Source organism: Ascidiella aspersa, chromosome 6 (assembly GCF_963924565.1).
Source record: "Ascidiella aspersa chromosome 6, kaAscAspe10.2, whole genome shotgun sequence".
Taxonomy (NCBI): domain Eukaryota; kingdom Metazoa; phylum Chordata; class Ascidiacea; order Phlebobranchia; family Ascidiidae; genus Ascidiella; species Ascidiella aspersa.
The window spans coordinates 11,390,164-11,410,757 of NC_139452.1; the positions used below are offsets into that span (position 1 = coordinate 11,390,164).

Below are 20,594 nucleotides of genomic sequence, written 5' to 3' on the forward strand. Positions count from 1 at the left end.
TCAAGGCAGTTGAAAATATGCGCTTATGTTTTGCACATTTTAGCGTGTGGGTGTATCTACTTACATTGCGTAAAACAACGCCACGTACCACTGTTGCAACCAGGGATTGCAAGAGATTGTTAGGAGGTCGCCGAGTACTATTTGTCTAAGGTAAACAAAGAAAAAAAGAAACAACATAAACTAACCATTTGGCACAGGAGGAACAAGAACCATCGAAAAACTAACTATTGTGTTAACGACTTTGACTTGGTACCAAGTTGTGATTATGATGTCACAATCGCTTTTGTTTACAATGAATTGCCAAAGCTCAAGTCTAATAATATATATAACATAAACCGCCTTTCAAACAGCGAAGATCCAGTTTGCAAAACTTAATAAAACTAAAAAAAAATTTTTACTTGACACAAGTTTATCTATTAGGTAAATATACTTTCATTTAAACAAGATGATATTGTTTGACGTATACTGCATTAGTATCTTGGCGTCGTCAACCACACATTTTGATGTTTTACTGACCACCGGAATAAGTTATTTTTTCGGATTTACGCAAAACTGATTAAAATGCTTGTTTTTTTTTGTCAGTCCAAAAATACATACAACTATAAAAATACCACGACAAACAATATGCTGGGTATTTTAGAAAAATACTGTGTAAATGGTTGAAATACAATGGATACATAATTGCAAAAAAATAACACACCTATCGTCCCAGCATATATTAAGTTTGATACAGACGAAAAAAAATAAAACTACGCACCAGGGTGCCGCGAAGCAAAGTTTGATACCTTCTGGCCATGTTGCCCTGCGGTTAATTAAATTGCAACAACCAACGGCTTTCTTTCCCCCAACAGCTTTGAAAAGCATGCAGTCCTTTATAAAACTGTTGTCCAAAAAGTTAAATTTTTAGTTCAAGTAATTAAGTTGAAGGCAGCCAATGCGAATAACACGAATAATAGTGCGAGCGTGACATACATCTCTTTTTGTAAACGAATCGCTACTTTGTTTTCTCTGCTCATATCGTCCATCACACTCGCCCCTTTATTCTTATGGGGAAATTCGGAATCAGGAATATCGACTTCGAGGAAATCGCAGAGAGGTTTCCAGCCTTGCTTCACTTCGTACACCAGTAATTTGTCTATAGGAGCATTCTGGAGTACGTCAAAAACAAACCGTTATATTTCGGTCGAATCAAAGAGCTTTATACACTTTTGCATGGAATTGAGAGTTATAGTTAGGAAGTAAAATAAACGGCTCCCTGTTTACCTTTATTATTTCTATATACTGCTGCTGTGTAATATATAACAGCTAATGTTTTTTTTCGTGTTTTGCATGCCCCACGGTTTGTTATGTTCCTACGCTACCTGGCAGATTTGCCTGGCCAAAAATGTGTTGTTTGGGTGTGCGACATGTGCGGATGCGGTGTGCGCGTTCGAGCTTGATTATTTGTTTTTTACTACTTTTTAGTAATACTAGCACATCGCCAGTTACGACGCTCATAAAGTATCAACCAAAAAAGTGGTTCATCGGACATATTCAAATAATGTACATATATAGCATTAATATAAAATAAATGGTCCATTGGCCAACCAAGGTTTAGAATTACTGATCAATACAATATTTTAAAACAGCTATGCCGCAATCTAAAGGTTTATTAACGCACCTGAATCACGTTTCGGTTGTGTTTTCGATACAACCTTTTCAGTGCTTCTTCTCCATAAAGGTTAATTCTTGACCAAGGCCACCGACAACGACTTCCCAGTAACGAGTCTGTTGCAGTAAGTATTAATTTTAGCGAACAAAATACAAGTTTACATTATTTTATATAAAGTGGAAGTACATTAAGTCATTAATGTGTATGACCAAAATGATGAGTTTACTTCGTTCCATTAGTATTTATAACAAGTAATTATAGGCAGCAGGCACTCTTAGCTAAAACATAAACGTTTATCTTTCATATCTTTATTTGATGGGAAAAAAATTGCGTTAACCGTCTTTTTTAGTAAATTAGTTAGCTATAGTTTAAAAAAAAATACTTAAATAGGTTCTCTTACATGTCGCGTTGCGAACTTGTAACATTTTCCATCCGGCATATGTCACCGCGTAAAATACCTTCAGCATAAAAACGGAACCTATACTGTCGAATTGTTTTCTGCAACTTACAAACCAGGAATCTTCGTCGCGTGTTGTCAAAATAATCTAAAAAATTTTCCTAAAACATTATGAACGTTTCTTATTCAAAGCATGTTTTGCTACGAACTGCACAACTAACAATTTTTTTTTACATAAAAGTTTGCAGTACTTTGTTAAAAATAACAAAGAGTTCTTCAAAAAACTAAAAGAAAAGTCCGCTGTTCCAAAGCGTAGAAAAGTTTGTCGTTCAAAATTTGTTTTATTTACCAATATTTTTATACCCTATTTAGGGAACTGTGTTAAACGCGGTCAAATTATGATTTTGTGAAGAAATTCGTTAGCTTGTTTTAATGTGTCTGATACAATGTGAACCGAATGGTTGAGGCTTAATGGCCATTTTAGAACTTTGGTTAAACAAATTTTGTATCTTCAAATGTAATAAAAACTTTTCGAACGATATTATTTACTTATTTTGTCCGAATAACAAATATTCGTGCTAGCTTTACTCAGCTTGTTTTAATGACTGTCCACTTATAACTTTAAATAATGAAATTACCTTTGCTTCAGGAAAAGCTTCTAGCAGTTCCTCCCAGTAAAAACAGCTAGGAATATCGCAAACAGCATCGATATCCTTGTACATTCGCTGCAGGTCTTTGACTTTTGCCCCATTTCTAATGATTTTAACCCAGTCGTCTCCAAAGTAATAAAAGTTTTCCAAGATGTCATAAACTTCGTATCCCAGTAAAGTTAGCGCTGCATTCATGGTTTTTGTCCCAGTTTTACACATTCCGGCAACTATGATTTTCATTGTTGCAGCTTTTTTTACCTATATATTATGAATAATTTCATAAAAAATATTAGTCGACATTTTTCGAAAATAATTAGGCTATATTTAACACCTAATCTTGCTTCCTTCCATAAAACTACCTTATTTTATTGGTTTTATTAACTTTGTCCTTTAACAATACTTATTAATTAATGCTTTATATCAAGCATGTAAGTTGTTTACCCACAAAACACTTTGTCATGCTGCCTGCTTGATTACTTAACAACACGGTATGTAACTCGCGGGAATTACTGGCACGACTGTGTCGTATGCCACACGGTTATTTGAGTACGTACTCTGTTTGGCCTAGATTTGTGCATGTGCTGTTTGTGTGTGCGACATATGCGGATGAGGTGTGCGCGTTCGAACTTGTTTGTTTTGTTGTTTTTCACTTGTTTACCGCGCTGTGGATAGCAATTTTTATTAGGCTTATTTGAGGTCAGTTTGAGTCGTTTGATAATTACATTTTGTAATTTTGCAAATGCGAAAGCAGCTTTATATTAGCAAACCAATCGAAAAAGTGGTGCACACATAACTTTGGTCAATCTGCCAGTGCTTAAATCATGCGCAACCAAGCGTTTCCGGTAGGCACATTTTATAATGGGCATTGCAGTAAGAATTTGTTGGTGAAAACATCGATGTAATGTTTTCCATATGGCTCTATAGTCCCTCCATCTGGTTGAAATGGAGGGGCCATAAAGCCATATGGAAAACATTTAACTATAAGAAAAAGAACGACAAAACTTCTCTTTTAAGGCGCTATGCTGTTGAACACATGTCTAAACTTTAATTTAAACCCGTTGTTTCGGAATGTTTTGAAATTGTATTTTTTGTAACTGCCGCCAATGAGTCAATTCGATTTTAGCAAATCCAAATGGTTAAAAATAACTAATGCCACAATTAATATACGAAAATGATTTTACATCGCATGAGATAACTGTTATATTCTCTAATATTATGTAAAGGTCTTGACTAGAAATTATTATTATAGTTGGTTAAAGTATAGAGTATAATTTTTTCATAGCAATTGAATGGCTTCCACGTTTAAGCGTCTATAATTTAAAAGTTTCCATGTTTTTTTTATTTCCAATTTTATCGGCCATGTCTATTAAATCATTTTTAAATTTACATTTGCGTTTCCAAGTTATGTGGTTTATGAATTGTGTTTTGTCTATAATGTATTGATTATTTTTTTCTAAAACTAACTTTTGCTTGATAATTGTTGTCTTAAATAATTGTAGTAATTTTAGATTTAATAAATTGTTTTCAGAAGCAGTTGAATTTTGATTGTAAAGTAGGGCATCTTTGTCTGGCAAGAAAGTATGTTTGAAAATTGATGTAGTAAATTATTTAAATAGTTTTTAATTTGTTTGTTTATTGGGCAATCGTTTTTTGTTTTATTTATTTATTTATTTTTATTTTTTGAGTTAAAAATATTTATTTGTTCATTTTGCCTTTGGTTGACAAGTTCCAGGCAGTGGTTTCGAATTTCCTGTATAATTTGGTAAGTAATTTGGTAATGTTGTGTTATATTTCCGTTTATGAGAAAGGCCGTTCCAGTACCTCTTATTTTTGGGGTTACTTGTATATTGGTATAAAAATTGAGGTTATTTGCCTGTGCCTAATTTTGTAAATTCTGATAATTATATTGATTTGTTTCTTGCAAGGCAAGGATGTCTATATGTTTAATTTTTATAAAATTTTGAATTTTTTTTTGGGGGGGGATTCCTTGTATGTTGAGTGTTGCTATACTAATGACACTTGAACGTGGAAAAGGGAAGAGTAAAGGAGAGGAGAAATTTAAGTAACTGTGTTGTTCTGACCAGAGATTGTTTGTTTAGTGGGAGAAGGCGATTGGGATTTGGTTTTATTTTTCTTCTTCCTCTTTTTTTCAAAGGATGTTGGACTTCTTGCCCTTTTAGAGAAACCAGTGGGGGTACTAGATGCCTCCGTTGGTTGATCTGAGGATGGTGACCGTTTTTTTGTCGGTCGTTCTTGTTTTTTTTCTTCTTCTATTTCCCGAAGAATTGCTTTCAGTTTCATTTCCTTGAGTTGTAGTTTTGTGTATCTCCGTTGCGTTGGAACGTTATCGTGTTCCGATGACGTAGATATATAATTTTCGTTTTCGGCAGAGGAGGAAGATTTGTACGAGTTGGTAGAAGAAAAAATACTGGAGTCTTTAGTTTCTGCTCCTTCTGGTTCTGTGCTTCCTGGGTGTTTCAGGTTTTGTTTTATTAAGCCAGATGGTTCTGTGTTTTGATTGACGTTTACGGGCGATTCTTGGTTTTCGTTTGGGGTAAGGGAGATGTTAAGGTGAAGGTTTGATGTGCCAGGAATTTCTTGATTTTTGTTTAATGTGTTGAGGAGGTTACAATCTGGTGCCGAAGGGATCAAGGTTTTCTGGTTTTCTGATCCGGAGTATTCAAGGTTTTGGTTTGGGGTGTCGGGAGGTATAATATTTTGGTTTGTTATATTTTCCATTGATAGCTCTAGGTGTGATGGTTCTTGCTTAATTCTATTCTCTTCTAGTGGCGGTGTATATCGTATTTGTGACTGAGATAGAGTCGAGGTTTGACTAAAACTGAACATGGGTTGACCATGTTCTTTTATATAATTGGAGAAGAAGGAAGACTTTTGGCTTAGTTTGAGTGATTGGCCGGTCTTTGTAGGGTGATTTTGTTTCTGGTGTGAGTCTATAACCGAGATGATGTTGATAATCTTGCTCGTTCATAATGGGTGTCCTTTCAGTTGATTTCGAAGGTTCATTGGGACATCTAGTTGCCCAGTGGCCTTGTTGGCCGCATCGCCGGCACCCTGGTCGAGACTGTTCTTGCCCGGGTTTTATTATACGAATTCGGTTTCCAAAGACTATCACTTCATTATTTATGTTACTGTAATTGTTTTTTTTCATGTATAAATGGTAAAAACCATTACGTATGTGTGGATAATTGCGATGTGTACACGCAGTAATTTTCTTTAGTGTACCCCAATTAAATATCTTTAAATTTGTGCCATATGGTCGAAATCCCACTCGCATGGGACTGGTACTAACGTGATTTTTGTTAGAGGTTTTGGTAGCTCTAAGCTTGTAACGTTAAGCAGTTCATTCTTATAATAGAAACGTCTGTCGGCTTTGAGTTCATGATGGATATTGAGTTTTTGTGTGACATTTTGGAATGTAATTTGGAATATCTGCATATTCCTATTGAGTGTCCGACATTCAAGTATTTCATTTTGTATATTCTTAAATGGTTCGTGTGTTGACAGCAAAATAAGACAATCATCGTGCAAGAACTCCGCAACAGAGTCTGTCTTCATATTGAGCGTCTTGGTAAGGACAAAAGCGTCCGAATTATCTGAACAGGACATTTGGTCCTTGCTCTTTTTTTTTCTTTTTTTTTTGTAGGCAAAAACTCAGAATTTAGTCATTGGTATTAAGTTAAACCCGAAAAATACCCATATTATTTTAAATATTTTATTTAGGGTGACAAAAATGAGAATATAGAAATCAAAGGGAAATACACTCCCTTTTGCTAGTTTATATTACCAATAAGAAAGAGGGGTGACCAACACCATAGAAGAGAGAGCGGCGGATATAATAAACAAAGGGTACAATTAACTGAGGTAAATCACCAACATAGGTGTATTAAGGGTTGTTTAAAAGAAGGATGCAGAAGGAAAATAGTGTTATGACGGAAAAATAATGTGTTTTGCCATCACCGGAGGTACATAAATTATTAACAGAGGGAAAAAAAGATAATTAAAGGAAGACGAGGTAAGTTATATATTTTTTACATTTAGTTGAGTTTGAATATATTTGTTATTGGTTTATGCACAGCACTTATACTCCGCACTTGTTTTAGTTTAGTTTAAATATATCAATAATTTGGTCGTTTCCTAGTTTGCTAGTCATGTCGGATAGGTAGGTTTTAAATTTGCATTTAATTTTCCAAAATGTTTCGTTGACAAAGTTTATTTTATCTGTAATGTATTTATTTTTTTTTTCCAGGTATATTTTATGGTTAATAATTGATGTTTTATATAGTTGAAGTAGTTTTAGGTTTGAAGTAGTTTTAGGAATTATCTGAACATGAGATTTGGTTCTTGCTCATGGCACACAATATCAGGAAGTAATAGTGAAGACACAAAAAAGGTACAGGAGTATAACGTCGTTTTTATTGACGTTTATGGAGTGTAGCCCTGTAAGTCAGTGCCGTTTGGTGGCGCTATATGTGGACAAAAATGGCAAGGGCTTCGCCGTCTAAGTGTTGGCCTCTAACGGCAGAACAATTAAAGCCAATCAACTACGTCATACAAGTGAGGTAATCGAAGGACTTTAAAGAAAAGCGACACAAAAACAGTACTCAAAGATTTTTAAAGGCGCAAAAGAGTTAGTTAAGCCCACTAGTGGGAAGTCAAGAGAGGCTTATGGCCAGGGAACGGTTATGAGAAGGCGATAAAGTACGATACAGTATAATACAATAACATAAGTAAGCGACACTCTGCAACCTTCCTTGGCTGTGGGGCCAAGGGGCCCCCTAACGCCGACAACAAAGCGAGTAGACTACTTAACTGAAATGTTGTACATTCAAGTCTGTCATATAAGTAACACTGCAAATGTTGCACAATCATTCAATGTTTATCCCGGCCAAAAAAATGTAGGTTAGTGCAATACTCGTAAATAACTTGAAATTGGTTAATTATTTTGATTTGACAGGTTGAATCGTGCAAATTTTTGTTTAGAGCGAAGAAGTGAATTGGAAAGAAATGAAACCAACCACCGTTTAAGTAGCACAGAAAACAATTAGCATAGCAGCACAATAATGCGAAACACGTAAGTTTTTGACTTTTTTATTAATTTTACTATTACTTTGCTATGTATATGTAATTTACTTTATTCATAGGAACTGAAAATGCCAGTATAGGCGAAATATATATTCCTTTAAAAAACATGTCTGATCCTGATTTTACTCGGGTTTTTAAACGAGTTTTATTGTTTGTTACCGTAACGTTTGTTTATATTAGGCGTTATTTAACAAAAATAATCGATTATGCAACTGCTACAAACTGGTATATTCGTACGGCGTTCGATTAAAAGAGTGTCACATTTTGTTTAAACGGTAAAATGTTTAAAGTATAGCCACCAAAACATATTTTCTAGTTAGATATTTTATTAGGTTGTTTGGTTCTGATAAACAATCTTTCAGTTCGTTATTAGGAGTTGTTAAACCTACAGAAAAAAAACATCGTATCACACAAATTAGTTTCGCAAGCCGCCTTTCAGTTAAATATGTGTTTGCGTTTGAATGTGAAATAAAGAAACGGGCCATTTATAAGTGAGGTCTGCACAGTTGAACATGCTGATTTTGGATCCTCTTGTTGCGATGCTTTAACCAATTCCTTGTGCGTTCTTGATGGATATCCCGGATACCAACTCGCAAAAACTGTTACACCAGTTGAACTTCGTGACCCATCTCTCTTCAATCAGAATCGTTTATCCCTTTTTATGACGGGGCAATGCATTTATATGTTAAACGTTAACAAGCTGTATTTAAAAGAGAGTGCGATATTATAAATTTCGCTAAAAAGGGTCAAACCTGTAATGAATCTTGAATAATTTTCCTAACCCCATATGTGGATGCCAACCACACGTAAACAAAATCCACATGTTGCTCATCTATGTACCATGCCCGCTGTTTATATGCATAGAGTGGCCCGTATATTTCTTTGCTTTCAACGTTGGCCAGCGTTGCGTTGTAAAACACGCAAACACTTTCTGCTACGGCCTGTTTCTTGATGTATTACATGGACGCAAAGATCCACGTGCGCCAGAAGCATAAACCGTTTAATACAACATCAGGACATCACATAAATCTAAAAGATAATATAATAAGTAATAATGGCAAAAATAATTTACCACACGGGTATAACAAAATGTGACCCAAACCCAATTGGTTTTCACACCGGATATATATATAGAGTTTTTGGACTAAAGTTGTTCGAACAAAGGCAACGTGTAAGCGTTTAACAGTACTAAAACTGTAATGCAAATTTCTGGCAGACGTGTGCTGTTAGAGTAGCCCATCTTGCTTAGACAAATACCCCTTTGAAACTGATTGATAAACTTCGTCTTTAAATCATTTCGTAGGCTGTGCTTTACATATCATGGCTTCCGTGTTCGATAAACCCGCCAGGTCTTTGATTTATGTTTGTGAATTTAGATACATAAATAAGGATCGAGTAATGCTTCTGAAGGCGAAAGGGCTTTTTGTTTCTTCTTCCATAGAGTTTGTTGCCACTTAAGGTTTCAAATAGCTGTGGATTGAAAAGCATAATGCTCTTCAAGCACTTTTTACCATTGATCAAGATTTTATAAAAGCTGTTAATATTGTTTTAGAATATCGGCAAAGTGATTGGCCTAAAATCGGCTTTAATAACTGTTGCACCGATTATTTCATCGTTTGTGTGTTCGTTATTGTTTCTCAGGTTTGTCATTTGTACGCGTGTTTTTCTTTTCCTCTTTCTTTCTCACAATATCGCTCTTCGACTTTTGAACTTCACCTTTCACGCTTCATTTTGTATCTTATTACGTTTTCTATTGGCGTCTTGTAATTAGTTACGTTTGGCACTTACAACTTTTCTTTCCTTCGGTATGGAGATTCGGGAAACCGTAAACCAATGACGACAGTCAGGTTTATGGAGGCTGGGAAAACCTTTCGAAATTGCCAATATACGTTTGAGCCCTTTTGTGCTCTTCGTCCTACTCTCCCTGAAACTCTTTCTCCTAATCTCCCCAAACTCTTACAATAAGCGTTCCTCCAAATCATTTTCCAAACCTTCTAAACTCTCATTTCTTTAATTTTCCTCTAACTCTTACTTTCGTTCAACTCTGACTCTTTATTCCAAGTCTAACTCTAACTTTTACTTCTATAAGTACATTTTTAAAGGCAGTTTAAAATGTGCGCATAATCTTAAAAAGTGACATTTTTTGTACAGCTAACGCATTTTGTGCAAAACTCATGCTAAATAGAAAAAGCTTTGTGGAATACTGTTGATATATCATAAGTAGGGAAATTCTTTTTTGACTAAAAAAAAGAAATTTTGACCTAAAAATATATTTTCTTATTAAAAATATATTAACTGTTTACCCACTAGAAATACAATAATTTAAACAACATATTTTGGAAAAGAAATACTGCATTAGTGTCCTGGCTTCGTCAATCACACATTTTTGATGTTGTACTGACTACCGGTCGAACACAAATTAGTTAGTTTTTTCGGGTTTATGCAAAACTGTATGAAAAGCGTACTGAATCTTTTTTTTTATTTCAAAAAGACAAACAACTATAAAAATACCATATTAAAAACGCTGACTGTTTTAAAAAAAATTAACAGTTGAAATACTAGTTAATTACAGAAAATGAACAAAGACCTAGCATTTATCAAAATAGGAAAAGGGATAATTGCAAATCACAAGCGAAAAAAAGCAAATACTGTTTAATACATTTGTACAATTCAAAAATACACAATTATATAAAGCAAAAACAAAGTTCGAGCTAAACCTAATGCGATAAACTGATAATATTGTTCTAATAATGATATAATACAGGTAAAAAGTTGTTGAATATAATTCAAAACAATTTTCGTATGGTAAATATGATAAAATTCTCCTAAAAAGTTTAGTTAGGCTTTTTCGATCAAGTAATTAATTTGAAGGCAGCCAATGCGAATACCACGAATAATAGTGCGAGTGATACATACATCTCTCTTTGTAAACGAATCGCTATTTTGTTTTCTCTTCTCAAATCATCCATCACACTCGCCCCTTTATTCTTGTGCGGAAATTCGGAATCAGGAATATCGACTCTTAGGAAATTGCAAAGAGGTTTCCAGCCTTGCTTCACATCATACACTAGCAGTTGGTCTTTTGGAGCATTCTGGGGTACGTCAAAAATAATGTTATCTTTACGTCAATTTAAAGTGCTGAAAACTTGTGCACGGAATGGAGAGTATAGTTATTTTGGCAGTAAAACACAAACTTCTGATTGTGCGGTATATGGATGAAGTTCTCTTTTTATTTTTTGCAATATACTGTTGTTCTGTAATATTTGACAACAATTGTTTTTTTCGTGTTTTCATGCCACACGGTTATTTGAGCTTTGACTTTGCCTGGCTTATAGATTTGCGCATATGCTGTTTGTGTGTGCGACATGTGCGGATGCTGCTGTGTGCGCGTTGGAGCTTGGTTAATTTTTTTTTTATTCAAAGACACTTTTAGTAATATTAGCACGTCGCCAGTTGCGACGCTTATAAAGTGTCAGCATAACAAAGTGGTTTATGGGATACTTTTAAATATTATATATATATATATATATATATATATACATATATATAGATCTCAGAAGTAGAACTATTCAGTCGTTAATTGATCAGCGATCTCTTGTAAAAGAAAAGGACAGTCGCTATCTTGAGCATTTTTGAGATAGAAAGATCGTTTTTGCGATAAAATTTAGAATGAGCTTTTTCTTAAATACTCTTTCTATTTTTTAATTTAAAATTGTAAGTTTTTGTGAGTTATTTCAGGTGAAAATGTCGCAGCTTAAACGCTTATCCTCTGATAAACATAACAATCGAAGTATAAAGCAGTTTTTTTCTGGTAAACCGAAAATACGTACTGCTGCTCTAACCACCAAAACCGCATTTGCCAACAGCACCACAAGTTCTGATTGTGTTTTACTGAATGACCGCAATTCTGCTGAAAAAAACTCTTCCTGTTGCATAGTCGACGACTGTTCCAGCTGCACCATCCAACAAGATATTTCAATCGTGGATTAAACTGAAAGGTTTTGATGATGCTTCACGAATGAACGTGTTTACCCTACATGCTAACGGAGGCATAATATGTTTGCTTTGCTCTAAGCATCCAGTAGCTATCACTGGCCGAGGCAAGTTTGTTGATGTTTACACAAGCATACCCGCCAGACCTCAGCGCCCCTCTCGTCTGGATATGCATCTGAGCTCGGAGCAACACCAGCAAGCAGTTAAACTTGAACAGAACCAACGTGTCTCACTATTTCACACAAAGTATCAATATGGTATTAAATAAAACCAAAACAGTGGCTGAGACTGAGAGAGTACACCTAATTTACTGGGTGAAAGAGGAAGTAGCGAATCGAAAAGTTGCTTCCTTGCAAACACTGGTTGACCGCATTGGTCACAATGACCGGCTTCGTGACCTGCGACATACCAGTTCAACAGCAGTGACGGAGTTTATTTTGCTCATCTCCGACCATCTGACTGATCGCATCATTGCTGATGTCAGGCAAAGCCTATGATGGGCTACCATGGTCGACGAGACAACCGATATTGCTACTTTGCAGCAATATATTACATTTGTTCAGTACGTCAATAAAAAGGGACGCCAGGCAACTACATTTTTGGATATCCGTCGGATAGACGCTCGCGGGGTAACTGCTGCCAACCTATTCCGACTCTGGAAAGAGGTCGCTGCTGACTACAGTCTTGATGTAGGTAAACGTGTCGCTATTGCATGCGATGGAGCTGCTGTAATGATAGGCCGCCGAAATTGCCTCTCACAGAAATTGACTGCACAAAATCCGATTACCTATACACAGTGCACTGCCATGCGCATCGCTTAGCCTGGGCATGTACGGTAAAGGAGCTACAATACATCCAGGATTGCGAACGTGGCTTAGTCCAGACGTGGAAGTATTTTATCATTGTTGTTTTAAAAAGATAGTTTTCACTTTTCTCACATACAGTCGGCTCTTTCAACATGCAAAAAAGAGATTAGGAGCATTGCCAATTCAAATCAGGTTTCAAACAGCCTTGACTGGGAGATGATTTCAAAAATTTTACCAAGACCTCAAAATACACTTCTTGAAGGTGATTTTAAACTGCTGCGATTCACCACAGAAACATACTGTGAGGCTTTGCTCTGGAATCTCGAAAAACGTTTCCCTGAGCCTGAGGTACTCTCTGCTTTTCGAATCTTTGATGCTAATGAGATTCCTCTTGATACCCCTCAGCGCAAGCTTTATGGGAATGATGATCTATCGCTGCTTATCAGAATATTTGACATTGTTCCTGTTGAACAAACCTTGAAAGTACTAAATGACTATCAAACGTTGAAAGATAGAATGACAATGCCAGAATTTGAGTTCTGCCAAGATCCCGGTGATGTCTGCAACAAAATTGCTCGAGACAACCTATTCAAATGTTTGCAGAGCTGCATCGACTTTGCTGCATTGCATTGTCAATTCCTCTAGCAACCGCCTGGCCAGAGCGAGGATTTTCGAATCTATGTCGTGTTAAAACTAAGTAAATATAGATATCACCCTGAATGCTCTAATCCACATTTCGATGAACGGTCGGGAACAGCTCATTGACGAGGATGCACAAAAGATAGCTGAGAAGTGGCAAAAAACAAAGGACCGACGAACAGTGACAGTTCGAGCATGGAAGGCGTTGGAATTTGCAAATAACGAAGAAATGGAAGCTGGCGGATGGGAACAGGATTGCGAATCTGTTTTGTTGCATGAGATAGAACCTGAAAAATTTTCTGTGATTGTGCACTGCCAGTAGACTAATAAATAATTCGTTTAAGCAAATATGGCTATTTTTTGGTATTTAAATGAAACACTTGCGGTCTCTTAAAACTACTTAGCAGTCACCCAAACCAAACCTTAAAAAACCCTGGGCACCTTCATACCATTTTACGCCATGCGTGAACATTTCAAAGTTCCGAAAATTAAATCTTTTTCCCATATAATAAATGGTCTATGGGCCACAAAGGTTGGAATTAGTGATTTATACGATATATAAAGGCTTACTAGCGCACCTGAATTACGTTTCGATTGTGTTTTCGATACAACCTTTTTAGTGCTTCTTCTCCATAAAGGTTAATTCTCGACCAAGGCCACCGATCGCGACTTCCCAATAAAGAATCTGTTGCAATAAGTATTAATTTCAGCAACAAATATGGGCGACACGTTTATACTAGTAACTAGTGTATATAAAGTGGCAGTACAGTAAGTCATTAATGTGTATGACCACTGTGATAATGTGGCCAAATGAGGATTTTTTTGTCTATATTTGTCGCTAAATATTAAATATGTTCATACAAAACAAACTGCTATTAAGAGCTTTTAAGTTTTTAGTCAAATAATATTTTAACATCAGCAAAACAAAGAGTTTATTTTGTTCCATTAGTATGTATAACAAGTATTTATAGGCAGGCATTCTTAGTTCGAACATAAACTATTCTCCTTAATAACTTTATTTAATGGAAACAAAATTGCGTTAACCGTCTTTTTTAGGAAATGAGTAAGCTATAGTTTTTTGAAAATACTCAAATAAATTTCTTACATGTCGCGTTGCGTGCAAATAATATTTTCCATCCGGAATACGTCACTGTGTAAAATACCTTCAACATGAAATCGGAACCTATACTGTCGAACTGCTTTTTGCAACTTACAAACCAGGAATCTTCGTCACGTGTTGTCAAAATAATCTGAAAATATTCGTATAACATTATGAACGCTTAGTTAATCAAAGCCTATTTTGCTAAGTACACAACTAACAATTCATTCTATTTTTACATAAAATTTCAAAAAGCTCTTCGAAAAACTTTCACGAAAGGTTTGCCGTTTAAAAGCGAGAAAAGTTTCAACCAGCATCAAAAATATTATTATGGTTTTATTCAACCAACATCAAATTAAGATTTTGTAAAAAAACTTGTTAGCTTATTTTAATGTGTCTTACACAGTGTGAACCGCAGGGTTAAGGTTTGGTGGACATTTTTGGACTCAAGTAAAACAAATTTTCATATTTTAAATGTACACATTTGATATTATTCACACATTTTCATATGATATTATTTACTTGGCTTGCCCGAATGACAAATATTCGAGCTAAACTGTAGGGCTGAGTTAAAGTTGTTAAATTTATAATAATTAATTCAACAGAAGAGCGTTCTAATTGACGCTTTCGTTAACACCCCGTTTCAGGTTGCTTAGGCCTATCATTTCAAACTATAGATCGGCAAAACAAGTTAGCATAACAGCAGATTTCACTTGCAGGTATCAACGCAGTGAACAGTAGGCCTACAAGTTGGTAACTGAGAAGGTTCCTTTTTCAAGCGGATTGCGGGTCGTAAGTACACAAAATCAAAATGCTGACCGCTAAGAGATAATATCGGAAAACGCTAATTTGCATGTAACACTTGGTGTGATTTTGAGTTTCTTCGACATAGGCAATAATGCTGCCACATAAGCACAGACGTCGGAAAACCGTAAAATACAAAAGCCATTAGTTGGCACCTTTGCATCAGGAAAAGCTTCTAGCAGTTCCTCCCAGTAAAAACAGCTAGGAATATCGCAAACAGCATCGATGTCCTTGTACATTCGCTGCAGGTCTTTGACTTCTGCCCCATTTCTAATGATTTTAACCCAGTCGTCACCAAAGTGCCAGTAGTTTTCCAAGATGTCGTAAACTTCGTATCCTAGCAACGTCAACGCCGCGTTCATAGTCTTTGTCCCAGTTTTGCACATTCCGGCAACTATGATCTTCATGTTTGCAGCCTTTTTATTTTACCTATAATGATGACTAACTTCACAAAAACTATTAGTGGACATTTCTCGAAAATAAATTGATATATACCTAATCTTGCTTTCTTCCATAAAACTACCTTATCTTATTGGTTTCAATAACTCTGTCCTTTAACATTATAATTATTAACTCATGCTTTATATTGGGCAAGTTGATTGATTACCGACAAGACGCTTACTAATACTGCCCGTTTGACTACTTTGCAGGTTATGTAACGCACGGGGCATTGCAGGCACACGACTGCTTTGCACGCCCCACGGTTATTTGGGCTGGTGTTCTGTCTAGCCTAGATTAGCGCATTTGGCCGCATGTGCTGTTTGTGTGTGCGACATGCGCTGATGCGGGTGTGTGAGTCCAGCTTGGTTATTTTGTTGACCATCTGAATCAGTTGACCAACCGTAGAGCCGCTTCTAATGCTTAAGGATTGCGCGATATATTTTATTATTTTGTATTCCGTGTGTCTCATATTGGTAGGCATATGGATACACTTTATGTAAAACAACTGGAGTGCAGCAAATTTATAATAATTCCCACATTGGTCACTGTTTATATGTGCTTTGTCAAGTTAGTAGGCTATGTAGTTCCTTTGAGGTAAGACAGATGGCGAACAAGCTAGTGAGAGTGCCATAAACTGTTTATATATTTGTAGGGTGCCGTTTGCGAACAAGGCGAACAACTACTTTAACTAGGACATAATTAAATAATCTTTCTTCGAAAAACTGGCCTGGCGCAATGGTTAGAGTATATTTATTCGCGCCGTTGGTCACAACCTTTGCCACTTCGTTTATCTCATTACATAGTTTGTTTGCAAGTATTGGTCCTAAATCATATGAAAATCCCAAAAACATCTACTTGAGGTTATTGATTTTGTTTAATGATATATAGCCTGAATCACATATCTGTATCGCATAGCTCTAGCGTATTTTAAATGCCTAACACTTTATAAAAGTTTATATAATTAAACCGAGTTACGTGTGCGTTATAATATAAGGGTGCGATTTACTGATAAACGCGCCAGACTACGGATAAAAAATATCCAAGTTCTAGTCCTACCAGGCTCGCTGGTTTGTATAATTAAATTTTAACGTTAATAAAAGGTTGAACCGCAACGAAAATTTACGACTTGAACAGCACACTCGTATATACTATTTCGCTTTTATGAAAATCGATTCAAAATTATCAACAATCCTATTAATTACAGCAAATACAGGGTATTTTAACAGCTTACCTGACATCTGTTAGGATCAAAATACATCCTTCACTACCCACAGCCTGTTGCCACGACGAGTTGCTACATGTCTAAGCCCTCCTATGACCGAACATAATGCGTGTTCCAGTTTCAATATCGCGGATACCAACGCGCAGAAACAGTTCCACCACTTGCAGATCCTATAGCTCATCTCTGTACAGGCAGTATCATTCTAGCTCTCTTAGTTACGGTGCCAATGCATATATATGTGGAAAAACGTTAACAAGCTGTATTTACAAAAAGAGTGCGATAAACAAATTCCACATTTGGCTTAATATCTATGTACAAGTTTCATGCCTGTTGTAGGCCTATATATGCAGAGAGTTTCTGATAGGCCTATATTTATTTGCCTTCAACGTCGGCCAGTGTTGCCTTGTCAAACGCGCTCTTCCTGCTGCGGCCTTTCATTTGGTGTCTTCATTGGACACAACGATCCATGGGATCCAGTAGTATGATCCATTGAAAACAACACCAGACAATCACATACTTTTAAAATATGATATAATAATTAGTAATGGCAAAATTAGTTCACCATAATTATTCGTATTACAGTAAGTGGATTAAATCTTTAACTTTCATGTAGATTTGTTTTTAAATCCCCTTCCAGTCAGTTTTAGCCTGAGGTCCTTGGGGCCCAATTGGTCAGGAACCACTCGGAGATCTTCTTCCTCCCATTTTCCCTGGAGACCCTTGGCTTCTCCTTGTACTTGCATTTATTTCGCTCGATGGCTGCGAAGGTTATCAAATAATCCGCCAATTGGTACTATATATATATATACCAATTGGTTGTCCAAATACGGGCGACGTCCAAGCCTTTAACAGTAAAGTAATTTTTGGCAGCCCTCTGCTACTGGAGTAGTCCTACAAATATAACACTTTAAAGCTGATTTCAGTCTGAATGATTTCGGCAAGGGGGAATTTCAAAATGCGATTATTAGTATTATTTATAAGTGTAGTATGTATTACTTATGAAGGTTAAAAATATTATACATTATCCATTGCCCCCAGTGGCGTATCCAGGGGGCGGGAGTTCTTACCCCCTTTTTGTAAGTGACTTTATCGTTTTTTGTTCGTTTCTGTCATGGTTTAACAAACTGTTCGAAGCGGCGTGCTTTTTAAGTAATTGGGTCACGCGTCTTAATCTAATGCGAAACCAAAATCGAGTGCAAAACGCCGTTTTTCGCCTTTAGTTTGGCGACCGTAAACACAGGAAGATTTTCTCTTTCGTTATTTGTTTAGGTTGACTGATTAGCAAGTGTGTATTCGACAATTGATAACGCGATGTCAAACCTTCTATCTTTTTTTTCTCGCTGAAAAACGTCGTGTTATACGCAGTATCAGTAGGCTATCTTCCTCGCTGTTCGGTCTCTGCGCTAATATCCGATGTTGGTGTAACATCGAGGAATTATATGTGATTCTACCACAATTAATCACACATATTTCACGGTCGTGGTTTGTTTTTTTTTGGCCTGAAGTTAACGATTGCACCAGGATTGCCAGATGGCCTAAAATTCGGACAAAAACGATAAATTGTCCTAATTTTACCTGCTGTGTCCGACGGTTTGTAAATCGTTATGAACAGTAAGTTTTCTGTCCTAATTTGGCCGAATTTATTTGGAACATTCAATAAAGTAAAACCACGGGCCCATGAGGCCTACAGACTTTATTTATGTCCACTTTAACCACGTAAATCCAAAAGATGTTCGCGCTTCGCTCGATTTAATGCGTATATTTTTACAATAATTCTGTGCAGCACAAAAGTGTCAGGTGTAGTATAGGGCGCTCAAATTGAAACTTAAACCAATTCAAATTGAAATTTAGGCCAACTTACAATAAAATTTGTGCTAGGTTTACACAGGCAGAGTATTTCTACCTTTTAGTGATATCATAACTTTTTACGTATAAAATTATGGTGATGCGGTTTTGGCAAAAGGAAATAATTTACAGAAAGCTTTATTGTTGCACTGCTGTTAACGACTAACCGTTTTGTAAATTTGTAAGAAATTTTGGCAGCTTACTAAGAACAGTTACCTCCATTGATTTCCATTAGTCTCGCACTAGGTGCATGCTAAATTATTATTTGTCCTAAAATTTCCGAATTTCACACCAACAATGTCCAATCCTAAAACAAGCATCTGGCCACCCTGGATTACACACCGTGATTTCGCAGCTGGCGCCTGACAGGATTGTCGACGACGCACGTGGTCGCTTTTGCTGGACGTATTTGGCTGTTTCTAATTATCTTTTTATCGCGTCTTGCAATCACCATTCTATGACGTCATACTGTCACTGTTTTATGACGTCATTATTCATTAACGTCAGACGAAAATAGGGGAATTCCCTAAGTTGAAAATTCAGGACCCCCTCTTTTTGATTTTCTGGTTACGCCCCTGGTTGCCCCCCCCCTGGAAAATTTTCTGCGGGCGCCCCTGCTTGAAGTAACGCTTAAGCAGCTATGTACCTAAATCAATGTTTCTGAAGTAAACGTTTGACTACGGAACAAAAAATCAAGGTTAGAGTCCTGGCGTGATCACATGTTATTTAGGGGTAAAAAAAAGCCTTTAAACCTCTTATTATCAAATTTCGAGTTTGATTAAACCATACCTTTAGTTAAATGATTCTTTGATTGGATGAACATGTGCTTTGGAAAAATGCTAGTACAAGCCATAGAGTATTTCAAAAAGAATCTTTTTTTGTGATACTTGAAGGTTTCAGAAAGTAACACAGTGTATGTGTGACGGCGCGTGGTGCAATGGTCAACGCGTATCACTACGGGTGAGATGATTCCAGGTTCGAGTCCTCGAGTTCTCGTTTTTTTATTTAAAAGTGTAAAATATATTTCTTTTAAACTCGTTTTCCCTATTTTTTCTCACTTAAGTAAATCATATCGGTTTTCCACTTTTGCACCTCACCTTTCACGCTTTATTTCTTATCTTATCACGTTTTCCGTTACCAACTAATAATTAGTTACGTTTGACACACACACCTTTTTTTCTCTCGTTGCTGTATTTGGCGTACCCGAAATACAATGTGGGAAGTGGCGTTTTGGGATTAGCTTGAGTTCATTTTAGAAATCCTGGGAATTTACGTTGTTGTCACCTTTTTAGACGTTGGCCGCTTTTCGCTGTTTAAGTGTTTTAGGATGTTACTGTCGCTTATTTTAATACAATTAAAAGACACGCATTAGAGCGCCTTTTCTTTGGCATAATTTCTTCAAAGAATCTCTTAGTAACACGTTTAAAGTGGATTGGGATAGTTGTAAATAAAAAAAAATACATAACATTTTTTACGGGTGCGTGGCGCAATGGATAACGCGTCTGACTACGGATCAGACGATTCCAAGTTCGAGTCCTGGCGTGCTCGGTATTTTTGTTTAAGTGTAAAATATTTGTCTTTTAAACCACTTATTATTAATTACGTGTTTTCAGACTATTCCTTCGGTAATATAAGTTGAGTGTTGAATTAGAATGCACACGTGTTTTGTCAAGAGTGTAATGCAACCCACAAGTAAGTTCGTTGATGCAATTTCGAAAAAGAATCTCTCAGTAACATGATTAAAGTGGATTTGGACACTTGTAAGATTTAAAAAAAAGTTAGGTACAGTGTTTGTACGGGCGCGTGGCGCAATGGATAACGCGTCTGACTACGGATCAGAAGATTCCAGGTTCGAGTCCTGGCGTGCTCGTAACTTTTATTTAAGTGTATAATATTTGTCTTTTCAACCACTTATTATTAATTTCTTGTTTTTTAGACTATCCT

The 20,594-nt window shown here is 36.2% G+C and overlaps 1 protein-coding gene and 2 non-coding genes across 3 annotated transcripts; 2 read left to right on the plus strand and 1 right to left on the minus strand.

Annotated features, from left to right (window-relative positions):
• Positions 1 to 873: 873 nt before the first annotated feature.
• On the minus strand, positions 874 to 2,938 carry LOC146139728 (uncharacterized). The gene is made up of 4 exons (XM_083392525.1): positions 2,687 to 2,938; positions 2,052 to 2,196; positions 1,661 to 1,767; positions 874 to 1,148 (listed from the first exon to the last, which is right to left on the minus strand). Exons 1-4 carry the CDS (start codon positions 2,936 to 2,938, stop codon positions 909 to 911), a joined length of 744 nt encoding a protein of 247 aa, XP_083248651.1. The 3' UTR covers positions 874 to 908.
• Positions 2,939 to 20,125: 17,187 nt separating this feature from the next.
• Positions 20,126 to 20,198, plus strand: Trnar-acg (transfer RNA arginine (anticodon ACG)). The gene has a single exon. It is a non-coding gene; the product is annotated as a tRNA-Arg (tRNA).
• Positions 20,199 to 20,447: 249 nt separating this feature from the next.
• Trnar-acg (transfer RNA arginine (anticodon ACG)) lies at positions 20,448 to 20,520 on the plus strand. Its single transcript has one exon. It is a non-coding gene; the product is annotated as a tRNA-Arg (tRNA).
• The last annotated feature ends 74 nt before the right edge of the window (positions 20,521 to 20,594 follow it).